This window comes from Oncorhynchus tshawytscha, linkage group LG19, assembly GCF_018296145.1.
Source record: "Oncorhynchus tshawytscha isolate Ot180627B linkage group LG19, Otsh_v2.0, whole genome shotgun sequence".
NCBI lineage: Eukaryota > Metazoa > Chordata > Actinopteri > Salmoniformes > Salmonidae > Oncorhynchus > Oncorhynchus tshawytscha.
Genome location: NC_056447.1, coordinates 3699167 through 3711573, shown reverse-complemented (window position 1 = coordinate 3711573; position 12407 = coordinate 3699167). Strand labels below are relative to the sequence as shown.

Sequence of the window (12407 nt, the reverse complement as noted above, 5' to 3'; positions counted from 1 at the left end):
CTGAGACCAGACACGCCCTGCCCACCTCACGCAACACACATGGGTACATCAGACACACTTCCCTCTGCCAGCCTGGAGACGCACAAAACATATAGACTAGGAAAACAGACTGTTGAAAATGTAGGGGACACACACATACTAGCGCAAACACATGCTCTCCTATCTCGTTCAATCTCCCACCCAGGCAGATGGGGGCTGAATGATCGAGGGAGGATGAGGTGGAGGCCCCCATTCACATCCGAATAGGGAAATAAGGGCTGTGAGGAGGAGTGAGAGTACCCAATATGCGGTGAAAGGAAAAAGAGGTGGGAGTCCCTGAACATCCATGCCCCCCATAGCAATGGGTACTAACCAATGGTAAGCTCTAGGTTCCACGGTGTAGACCAATCACATCAGCAATGTGTCTAGAGGCATGTCCTACCCCCCCGTAGCGGGGGAAGGGCCTGATAATAGGATCCGATTCCTTTTATGAACCAATGAGATCATCTGCTAGGCCTAGAACACACAGGGGGGCATCCATGACCTCATCCAACTGCCCAGGTGTAAACAAACCTGTGATTGGCTGGCTGGTCGGAAGCAGGGGAGATGAGCTCCAACTTAACGAGTGAGCTCATTGGGTTTCGACGGCACTGCTTAGGAGTCTCTAGCGATTGTAATAGCCAGACCTGCATGTGCAACAGTCCTGTTACCAGTGTACTGTGAAGGTGGGACACATGAGACTGTATGTGCAACAGTCCTGTTACCAGTGTACTGTGAAGGTGGGACACATGAGACTGTATGTGCAACAGTCCTGTTACCAGTGTACTGTGATTCCATCTGTGGTAGCTGCGCCATGTCGGATGGCTGATAATTGAAACAAATGACAAGGCACAGCTGACAAGCGCACTGCAGCACAGGGGGAGAGAGAGAGAGGGAGACCGTGGTTATGTGGACAGAAATAAAGAAAGTAGTCAAGAGTGAGGGTTTGAGGCAGAAGGGAAATGAGCAAGCGAGAGACAGGAATCATGGGCGTAGAACATTGGGTATGTGAGGCGTTAAGGACTTGCCTACCTACAACCCCCCTCCCCCGCCCGGGTAAAAACTTCAGAAAAAGGAAGTGAGGCGCCCAGACACTTCCCATCTCCCCTGGTCTTTGCATTTCTGTTCCCGGGGGGCCCCTAGGAGAGGCACACAGCTACTGTTCCTGCCCTAGCCCCTAACCGTAGGCACGTCTGTTGTTCTGAAAAGGACAGGTGTTAGCAGCAATACGCTGAACCTGTCATCTAGCTAGCATATTAGAGTGTATCTATCCTCACCGTCCTATCCTACTCCGTCGCAGGAGCCAGCGGAGACGGTCTCGTCTAATAGCCGCTGTGCGGGTGAGGGATGACGTTGGATCATCCAGCAGCGTCATTAGCCACAAAAAAAGACCAAGTGCATTTTTATGGAGGCGTGTGCGCGTGGGTTCACGCCGACGGTGCAATTCTAAATGCGGGAGGTAAGGTTACAGCAAGGCCATCTCTTCGTTCCGTCGCCTGAGCCAGCACCCAGGGAGGGCTGTGCTGCGCTCCACACACACACACACACACACACACACACACACACTTGCCTGTGCAGTTCAGTGTTACGTAAGGCAAGCCACCACCCTGTGCAGACTGCAGAGCTAAGGCCAGGTGAAAGGAGAGAAGGACACAGTGTCCGCTATTCTCAACTGAATTGACCAGTAGGACTGGGCAGCACAGGGTATAGTATTACTCTGCCCGCATGTGGTTTATTGAACCTCAGAGGGGGACCAGACAGGTGATTCATACTGGGAGAACCGCAATTGGGATTTCTTGCATTCACTCGAAAAGGTTTTTTAAAAGTATAAAAGTGGTGTTCAGGGAGAGAATATTAATTTTGTCTGTGGACAACTGTCATCAAGCTTGAGAAGACAAAACGAACGACCACCTTTCTGGAACGCAGAGTGGACTTGAAGATCAACCAAACAAGATTCTGGTTTAACAGAGAGAGAGACAGAGACAGAGAGAGACAGACAGAGAGAGAGAGAGAGACAGAGAGACAGACAGAGAGAGAGAGACAGACAGACAGAGAGAGAGACAGAGAGACATTAACCCTATTTGAAGAGGTCAGTCGGTGATACAAGTTTAAAATTACATTTCATAATATATCTAAATGTGCCACAACTTCATTTGTCATTTCCCCCTCTCTTTTTCTGTCAGGTAAAAGGTAATTCATTTGTCTTACATCTACTAAAGTAAAAAATTAAATAACACATTGGCTTCGTTTAAAAACGGACAAGAGTTTCCTTCCAACCACATTTCTTGCACCAGTCTAGGAGCTTAACCTTTAAATCCAAGTCCCATTAAGATGGAGTGATCATTGAGACCTAACCAAACCACTGTCCTGTCTATGGAGTCCTCTAGTGGCCAAAAGACTGGGTTAGCATGGCAGCACCATCGATGACTTCTGTCATTTTGATTCAGTCAACAAGGTGAGGCTTCCAACTTCATTGGCTGATCCCTCCCGATGACCCGGTTGGCTACTTTATATCCCTAACACTAAAATGTAAACTAAATTTAAAACGACAAAAAGACATTTCTATCAATCTGAAACTAAATTAAAAACAAGTCAATCAAGTCTGAAATCTAATAGCTGACAATGGAAGCAGAGTCATAACCCAGGCCTTTCTTTCCTTTCCTGCAACGGTTGAGCCACGAGACCCTTTGTCCTGCTCCAAAGTCCCCATCCCACACCCCCAGGCCCTTGGGCCAGCCAGACAGGGTGTGTCTGTGCCGCATGCTCCAGTGAAGCCTGTATCCGGTGGTGCAGTCAGTCACCAGATGACTGTCCGTTAGCAACGAGCCTATTGGAAAATAATCATGTCATACTCAGCCCAATGGTGGATAGTTGTTGTTGTTGGTCAACCCATTACGTAAGGGTACGCCTTCGCCGAGGCTTGCCAAGCCGGGTCCAATTTAGCCATGTTTGAGCGACAGACAGGGTTTGGGCCGGGAGACATGGAGGAGTGGGGTGGTTTTAGGAGGAGAATTACAGTCCTTGTGGAACGCTCAGCAGTGTAGAATGGGCCCGGCCTGCCAAACAAGGCCTAATAACAGACACAAGGCACACACAGAGTCAGGGGCCATTGTTGTATCATGAAAGGAGCCTCTGGGCTGGAATGTTCCGAGCTGTAGTCACCCTCTGTGGCATCAACACCACGACAGGGTAACGGCGCCACAAAAACACAGCGCGTCCCGAGAAGCAACAGACATCTTACCAAAAAACACACGCAAAAAAAAGCAGCATTCGCGGCCTCTTCAACCAATGTTTTTAGAGTACCGTCTGCCTGTCCCCTCTCTACAACCTTGGAGAGAAGACCCTTCTGCTCTTGACCTCCAGCTGGAGAAAACACACACACACCTTGGCCAGACAGAGGAACCACTGGGCACTAAGCTGAAAACCAGGCATCAGATACTCACGCATGAATGGAACCGTCGCTTGCAGGGCCAAAGGCTAATTGAATTGTACCGTGTGCTCTGCATTAGGTTAGCCTCTCCTCCACTCACACTGACCCGGTGCTTTATCAGTCACGTGCGGGAGGCCCCAGTGTGTGTGTGTTCAGGTCAAACAGGATCATTCTAAACAACTCACAGACTAACCCTGGGAGGTTAAAGATACTAAAGTCTACAACTTACTTAGAATCTGACTACTCTTCTTTGTGGAGCTGTTGTCTGTCAAAGTCAGCCCAAAACCATGCCTCAGTTTACCTGGTCACCCCATATTCCTTTCTCTGATCCTCTCAGTGTCTCACTCAGAGTGAAGAAGTGGCGAGGACCTGTTAAAGCCTACCCTATTCTGATGAGGAGCGCATGTGTACAGAGAAATGGGTGTGGCACCGTCAACACATATCATCTGCCAACTACATTACCTATAACCTCAGCCGGTCCTCCACAACAACATGTGGACCCATCCTGACACGGGCTGAACAAGTCAGAGGAGTGAAACCCTTGTGGTCAGAGCAGAAAGCACACAGCGCTGCATTAGTTCTCAGCCATGTCTGTTTGAGAGTTGGGTATTGGACTGAAGCTAAGGTCAACAAGGACCGTGTGTGGGTGTGTCCAAAAAATAAAAAAATAAACACCCAATCAATCAAAAACAATGGCGTCACAGCCAAACCCCCTGATTGGCTGACAGAGGTGCCGAGGTAGACAGGAAGTAGTGCCAGAAATAGAACTGATCGGTCCTTTTCCTTAATGATCCAATAAAACGACAGCTGTGCAGAAGCCACACCCTGCCTCAGGACTGGTGATAATTGACCTGCAAAGTGTAGAGGGAAAAAGAAAATACAGTCCCTGGCAGTGGGCCGTGCGTTCACAAAGCTACTGTGTGTGTTTTACCTATAGGCGCGCACACACAGTCATGTGTTCGGACACCCACACACACACAAAGGGCTGGCTGTTCTTCACACTAGCTAGGAAAAGGGAAGGAGTGTAAACAGTTCTGAATCACAGAGGGGCCTGACAGTCTAATCCGATGCAGCTGTATGTGTGAGAGTGTGTGTGTGTGTGTATACACATGTGCGCGCAACAGTTTGGCCCTGATCAAACCTTCTGTTTATATATAGCAGTAGTGCAACTAAAGCTGGTTAGCCCCACAAGCACATATAAAAATGGGGAAAGAGCTCATCTAACTAACTCACAGCCATCTGTAAGCATGATGCTAAGTCAACACTCTCTGAACCCGCAAGTGTGCCGTAGGAGTAGGGTAAAGGTGCTCCTAGAAGCTGCTACCAGGTCAGTTGTGTGTTCTCCCCTTAAATGGTTCAGGATACTATGTAGAGAGGCGGACCTGATCCTAGATCTGTGCCATCCAACGTTTGCTTAATGCTATGCTAATTAAACTGGCCCAGGTAACCATGCTATGCTAATTAAACTGGCCCAGGTAACCATGCTATGCTATCTAAACTGGCCCAGGTAACCATGCTATGCTAACTAATGTTACGCTCACGAAGTAAACAAACAACTGTCCCCCTACCAAAACTAGTCCTGCTGTAATCATATGGGAAGGTCAAAGTCTACCTCCCAAACCCTGCTCCGCTGCACCAAACAGAAAACAGAGAGGCCATGGGAAGGAACACTGTGTCCAAACAAAAACACAGCAAGGCAGAGAGTCAGAGCGACGCCGGCAGGGCCGTGGAGGAGAGGATGGCTGCATGCCATCCTTCCTCTAAGCCAGCCTTAACCCTGTGCACATGCATCTTAGTGTCTGGCCCAGTGACAATCCTCCTCTAACCAGCCTGGACTCCTAACTAAAAGAAAAAGGAGGCCCAAGCACCAGAGGGCTCTGGCGCCGTGCCATTCCTCCGCAAACCAGCCTCAACCGCTACCCTCCTCCCCGGTCTGACGACAGCAAAATCCCCGCTGTCCTCAGAATGTCTCTTCCAAACCACACCGCAGAGACCGAGAGAGGAAGGGGAGGGGGGCGAAGAGAGCCGCTTTCAGAGGGAAGTACAGGACCAATATTTACATTTAAAAATAAAAGTTACGACACAAGCAGGGAAAACAAACAACGACGAGAGAGACATTCAGAAAGAGAGCGAGCAAGCAGAGAGAGACATACCGAGAGAGAGAGAGTGAGAGAGAAGTAGCTAGCTACCTATAGAAGAAGCAGTCGCAGCAGACAAGAACCCCCATCCAGCTGGCAGCACAGACAGCGGGCAGGTCTGTGAGGGTCCCACACAGCGCTCTTCTTCCCTCTCTCCTTCTACCGGTGAAGGGAGGGCTCTGTCCTGCCGCACAGCTCCAGTATAGCCCGTTCTGTCACACACACACACACACACGCGCGCGCGCAGCGTAACTGGCTTCTCACGAACTGCGTCCTCCCACCCACACAAACTCGCTCTCTCTCCCTGCGGTCCAATCAGCAAACACACACACACACACGCGCGCGCGCCGACGGAACGTGCGTTGCAGACGACCTATCACAACAACTCAGAGCCCGTTCGAAGTGTGTTCCTCTCGCTCCTCCTCACTAGAGCTACTGCCGCCTGCCTCTCTCCTTCCCTCTCGCGCTCTCTCTCTGGCTGGCTCTCACTTGAAAGGCGGGAAGATTAGGTTGGCAAACAGACTTGCATAAACAAACTGCTGAGTGTCACAGGGCGGACTCTGGAGGATATTTTGGAGGGGGGCTCAATCCTAGCAGCAGGTCTAAACACACTCGCTGGTCGAGAGACGTGTTGGTTATTAACACCTCTGTTAGCTGGGCCCATAGCCTGTACTGAAGAGCAGAACCTGCAAACCAAAGCTGACTGCTGCGGAACACACAGAGACGGTATGAGGTGTTGAGAAAGAGCTAAATAGCAAACATGGATGGGCCAGAAGGACACAGACACGCGCGTTCACCCCGTCATTCTTTCACATGGCTGCGTCAGAGTGGCTAGAGCTCCGGGCACACCCCCCAGGAATGTAGCCAATCGCAGAAGAGCTCTGTGATCATCAGTGCGGGCATACAAGGTGAAGGACACTCTCCCCTGCTCCTTCGCTCTCTGACTCTCCATCAAAGCACCATCATCCTGTCCTCTCTGTCCTGCAGTAGCCCATTAGGCGAGTGTGTGTGTTTGAGTAATCTACGACTGCAGATTCTATGGGACAGACAGATCATTAATATTGACTATGATCACAGCCAGGCTCTGGGCTCCATCCTAGCAACACACACACACGTCAACTCACTGTCACGCCGCACAGCAAACTATATCACAGCAGTACCATATGCAAGAGAGTGATTCACCTTCAGAAGGCAGTAACGCATGGAAGCCTGGAATTGTGTTGCGGTTGAGTTACCGTCTCGCCAAAAGGCCCGACAAAGAGGTGACACTGTACGCGCTTCTGTCAGACACACGCCACGCGAGGAACGCTCTCCCCCCACTTCCCTCTCCCTCTCTTAGATGAAAGGTGAGGCGAGGAGCCGCAGTAGCAAACCAAAGCATTTTTACAGCCCATGACATCATATCCCTCCTTCCTCCCTGGCTGTCGCCAAGGGCCTCTCCTACCTTACTTTTAATTACGCCTCCGAGCTGCACACACACACACACACACACACACCTGATTGAGCAGGGAGGGAGGGAGTGCAGCGATAACACTTCTCCTCTGTGCCTGCGTGATAGAGTGGGTGTGTGCTCACTGCACAGCACTCATTAGCTTCCTTTGTGTTTCAGCACCACACAAGTGCCAGGATGCACGTGTGTGTGTGGGTGTGTGAGCTGCGGAAGGATCTGTGGCTGATAACAAGGCCAGGAAGAAAGCGGTGCCAGAGAGGAAGGAACCTGCCATTACATCAACACTCACTTTCAGCAAATAGAACTGTGTGTGTGTGTGTGTGTGTGTGTGTGTGATCAAAGCACCCGAAACGAAGACAAGGAGCTGGGCATAATAGTTACCAGGGCCATAATCTCCGTTACCCCAAAATTAGTCTTGCATAATCGGCCAGGTGCTCAATTAAAGTCTGGGTCCATGCATGTGAAGAGACGTGTGAAGAGACGGAACGAGGATCGGAACGAGGAACGAAGAAGAGCTCCACCGTCTCTGCCAAAATGTCCCCCACCCTTTAGAATTTCTAAAGACGCCAACACCTGCGAAATCGTGATTTGTCCCAAAAAGCACCAGGAACTAATGCTGGGCCTCATGTGAAAACACCCCCAGTTGCATCATGACAGGTCTAGGGTAGCATTTATGTTTACATGGTCTGTCCACGCGAGATCACGAGAGACAGATGTAAGTGTTCAAATTGAAGGGAGTCTGCTTGGTTTGGAGATGGAGGAAGACAAAGCAGGTCCATTCATTAAACTTGTGACTTGGAGATAACCTACTGAAGGAGGGAATGAATCACTGCCCTGGGAGAGGGGAGAGAGAGATTCAACTCGTGACTAGGATTCTAATGATCTGGACTTGAATAGACCTACTGGGCAGTGGGCAATCATGGCAACTGAAAGTGGGTGAGGAGAACAGACCACCAAAATTGCTAAGTGGTTGAACATGTGGGGGGGCAGTTGGTTCTTAATTCTGGAGGATGGAGAGAGGACAGAGAGAGGGAAGAGGGGGAGAGAGAGGGGGAGAGAGAGGGGGAGAGAGGGAGGAGGGAGAGAGAGGGAGGGGGAGAGGGGGGAGAGGAGGGAGAGGGAGGGGGATGGAGGGAGAGGGAGGGGGATGGGGGGGGAGAGAGGGAGGAGGGAGGAGAGAGGGAGAGAGAGAGGGGGGAGGGAGGGAGGGAGGGAGGGAGAGAGAGGAGGGAGGGAGGGAGAGAGAGAGGGAGGGAGAGAGAGAGGGGGGGAGGGAGGGAGGGAGGGAGGGAGGGAGGGAGGGGGAGGGAGGGAGGGAGAGAGAGAGGGGGAGGGAGGGAGGGAGGGAGGGAGGGAGAGAGAGGGAGGGAGAGAGGGAGGGAGAGGGGAGGGGAGGGGGAGGGAGAGAGGGGAGGGGGAGGGAGAGAGGGAGGGGGAGGGGAGAGAGGGAGAGGGGGGAGGGAGAGAGGGAGGGGGAGAGAGGGAGGGAGGAGGAGAGAGGGAGGGGGAGAGAGAGAGGGAGGGAGAGAGAGAGGGGAGAGGGAGGGAGGGGGAGAGAGGGAGGGGGGGGGAGAGAGAGAGGGGGGGGGGGAGAGAGGGAGGGGGAGAGAGAGAGAGGGAGGAGAGAGAGGGAGGGGGAGAGAGGGAGGGAGAGAGAGAGGGAGGGGGAGAGGAGGGAGGGGGGAGAGAGAGGGGAGGGGGAGAGAGGGAGGGGGAGGGGGGGGGAGATGGAGGTGGGGAGAGGGAGGGGGGAGAGAGGAGGGGAGAGAGGGAGGGGGGTGAGGGAGAGAGGGGGGAGGGAGGGAGAGAGGGGGTGGGGGAGAGGGAGGGGGAGAGGGAGGGGGGAGAGAGGGGGGGAGAGGGAGGGGGTGGGGAGAGAGAGGGGGAGGAGGGAGAGGGAGAGAGAGGGAGGGGGAGGGGAGAGAGAGGGAGGGAGGGGAGAGAGAGGGAGGGAGGGGGAGAGAGGGAGGGAGGGGGAGAGAGGGAGGGGGAGAGAGGGAGGGAGGGGGAGAGGGGGATGGGGGAGGGAGAGGGAGGAGAGAGAGAGGGAGAGGGAGGGAGGGGGGGAGAGGGAGGGGGGGAGAGGGAGGGGGAGAGAGAGGGGGGGAGAGGGAGAGGGGGGAGAGAGAGGGAGGGGGAGGAGGGAGGGGGAGGGAGAGAGGGAGGGGGGAGAGGGAGAGAGGGAGGGGGAGGAGGGAGAGGGGGGAGGGGGAGGGAGAGGGGGAGGGGGGGAGGAGGGAGGGAGGGGAGAGGGGGAGGAGGGGGAGAGGAGGGGGAGAGGGAGGGGGGGGAGAGGGAGAGGGGGGAGAGGGAGGGGGAGAGGGAGGGGGAGGGGGAGAGGGAGGGGGGAGAGAGGGAGAGGGAGGAGGAGGGAGGGGGAGAGTGAGGGAGGGGTGGAGGAGGGAGGGGGGAGTGAGGGAGAGGGAGGGGGAAAGGGGGATGGGGGGAGAGGGAGGAGAGAGGAGAGGGGGAGGGAGAGAGGGAGGGGGAGGAGGGAGAGGGAGAGAGGGGGGAGGAGGGGAGGGAGAGGAGGGAGGGGGGGGAGGGAGAGAGGGGGAGGGGAGAGGGAGAGGGAGAAGTGGGGAGAGGGAAGTGAGGGAGGGGGAGTGAGGGAGGGGGAGGAGGGGAGAGGGGGAGGGAGAGGAGGGGGAGTGGGGGAGAGGAGGGGGAGGAGGGAGAGGGAGGAGTGAGGGAGAGGGGGAGTGAGGGAGGGGGAGAGGGAGGGGGGGGGAGTGAGGGAGGGGGAGGAGACTTGTTTAGTTTTTTCTCAATGAAGAGACCACCCCTCAAGCCTGATATTCAGGTTTCTCCTCAGCTCGACAAAGGTCGGAGACCAGAAAATGAGCCATCGAACCATTATTCGAAACTCAACCACGTCAAGAGGAAGACGTTCACGAACTCCTAAAATCTGTTAACACTTATTTTGCCGTGGCATGACAAATTATGCACGTTAATTCGGAAAACATTGTCGTTCTTATAACAATGAGTGAGTTCAGTGAAACAGGTTGGTAGTGAGGGCGACTACTTCCATCAGTTGCAGCGTGCATATGATCGGCACGTTTCACCTCAACAACTAAAACGCCAATAAGAACCGAAATCACGACACAAGCAATTGACCATACCGACGGTATCAAAAGACAAACATTTTTCAATTGCTTCTGCAAAAAAATAAACCAAACCCCCCTTCACTGAGATGTGGCGAATGTTAAAACCTGAGTAGTGAACGGAAGCATCTTACCTATTCAACGTATAGGAGCCGTTCCGTTTAAACCTCATGCCGGACGATAGGAATCGGATGAAGAAATCCAGAATTGATAACGTTCAGCTTTCGATGCACCTCGAAAACGTCTGTGTCCGACGGCTGCAGACAAGGAACAATAGAAAACGGAGTTCTCGTGTAGACTTCTCTTCTAATCGCTCCCTCCTTCCTTCCATAGACCTCCCCCCCTCCCCTCCCCTCCCTCCGGTCCCCTAGCTTCCGCGGGCAGGGTTTACCAGTCAGGGACAAGGCGATAGGTGGACCCTCGAATGTCAAAACAAATGCTTCTTCGATGCAACAAAAAAAACGACAGCTTATCATCTAGACGGATACAAATACACGTCATATGTACAGCAAATTCATCAGCCATGATGTCGCAGCGTTCACGCGCCAGTCGGAACAAGGAAACTCGGACATTTCAGACCTGCTAACGGGATGTAGTTATACACGTGCCGCGTTCAACCCGTTAGCAGGTCGGACATTTCAGAATTTCCTAGTTCCGACAAATCCGTGAACGCGGCAATAATGTTTCTTTAGATATGATGTTGCTGCTCATACACTGTGTCCTCAATAGCCCCCTGACGTAAATCACAGACAGTCTCAGACACCTCACTGACAACAAATGACTTCAAAAAAAGGTCCAATTGAGTCGTTTTTTATCTCAATATCAAATCATCTCTGGGTAACAGATCGGTGCATTGGTGTGATTGTTTTGAATTAAACAGAAGAAAAAGGCTTCTTAGCAAAGACGCATTTTTCAAGCAAGAACTTTGGTAGGACTGTCTGGGAGGGGAACACTGAAAATTAGCAGAGAGCTTTGGAACTCTTTCTTATTGAATGTGAGTTATAGATCTGTAATTGAAAGCATGTATCAGCGGTGGATCTATGTGCACAATTTCTATGCTTCCTGTTCTTAAAGCTGCAAATATGTAACTTTTGGGGCAATCTGACCAAATTCACGTAGAAATGTGAGTTATAGATCTGTCATTGAAAGCAAGCCTAATAAGCGGTGGATATGTTCTATGGGCACCATTTCTATGCTAACCGTTCTGAAGGTTTGTTTTCGGTTTTGTACACCATCTTCAAAATGCTGAAAGAACAACATTTTGGTTATGGAAAATATATTTCACAGCGGTTTAGACAGTATAGTGTAGAGAGAGAATCATTGTACGATGTTTTGTCACATAAACTGAAATTGGGCGAACTATTCGAATTTTAGCAACCAGGAAATAGCCGAGTGATTTCTACATAGTGCACCTAAATGACCGCGTGGTGCTGACACCACGGGAGGCCAAGACTCCCTCCCGCCCAAAGCAGGCAGACATTTCAGCCGTTCTTTTCAAACAGCTCGTACACCAAAAGTGCTTCATCATCATTTTCACAGTATCACTCCAACCTCACAGTGAAAACACAGGGAAATCATGTTTTTGACTGCACAGGGCCTTTAAAGCGTCTCGACTCTACTACACTCTATATCTCACATTACTCAGATGATTTGCGCACTTCCAACTTCAACCACCGAATATAGATTCCTTTGTCAATCAATGCACACACAAAAACACATCACCCGCTTTTCCAGCCATGAAAAAAGTATCCATAGTGCCGCGACTGTTTTTCCACCGACGGAAACGGGGTGCAAGCATCCCTCTCATGTTTCAAGTCCCTATCTCGCAGGCTATATTCACCTCCTGTATGCTGTAGGGAGAGGGCAGAGCAGACTCCGAGAGAACACTTGTCAGCGCCTGATTGGAAGAATCGGATCCAGGAATGCCTGCTAAACCCATAGCTCCTCATCAACTGTGTGTGTGTGTGTGTGTGTAAGATACGCATGCCCCTTGCACGAGCATGGGCGCGTTCAGCAGGACACAACGTTTTGGAACGTTCAGCTAAAGATGGCCTTATGTAGAACAAACATTACTCTCCGACATGTAGACAGCATATGGATAGAATGTAGAATACGACGTAGAGCTGAAGAATATGTAGGATAGAAGAGTACAAGCACAGCAATAGTTAAGTACGATAGGAATAGACTAGAATACCGTATATGCATGTAGAAATGGGTAAAACGGTACGTAAACAGTGATTCCATGTCTATGTACATTGGCGGCAGCC

General features: G+C 51.8%; 1 protein-coding gene across 3 annotated transcripts in view; it reads right to left on the bottom strand.

The window, feature by feature from the left end:
• LOC112218236 (MOB kinase activator 2) overlaps window positions 1-12407 on the bottom strand; it is a 98382-nt gene that overhangs the window by 37653 nt on the left and 48322 nt on the right. Inside the window, exon 1 of one of the 3 annotated variants that reach the window (XM_024378864.2) lies at window positions 10275-10454. The exons of 1 other annotated variant lie outside the window; for it this stretch is intronic. In XM_024378864.2, the coding sequence (XP_024234632.1) occupies window positions 10275-10312 (38 nt within the window). In that variant the 5' untranslated portion in view covers window positions 10313-10454. Of the gene's footprint in view, window positions 1-5637; window positions 6641-10274; window positions 10455-12407 lie in introns of those variants that run through there. One more of the 3 variants, XM_024378865.2, reaches the window with a different exon arrangement.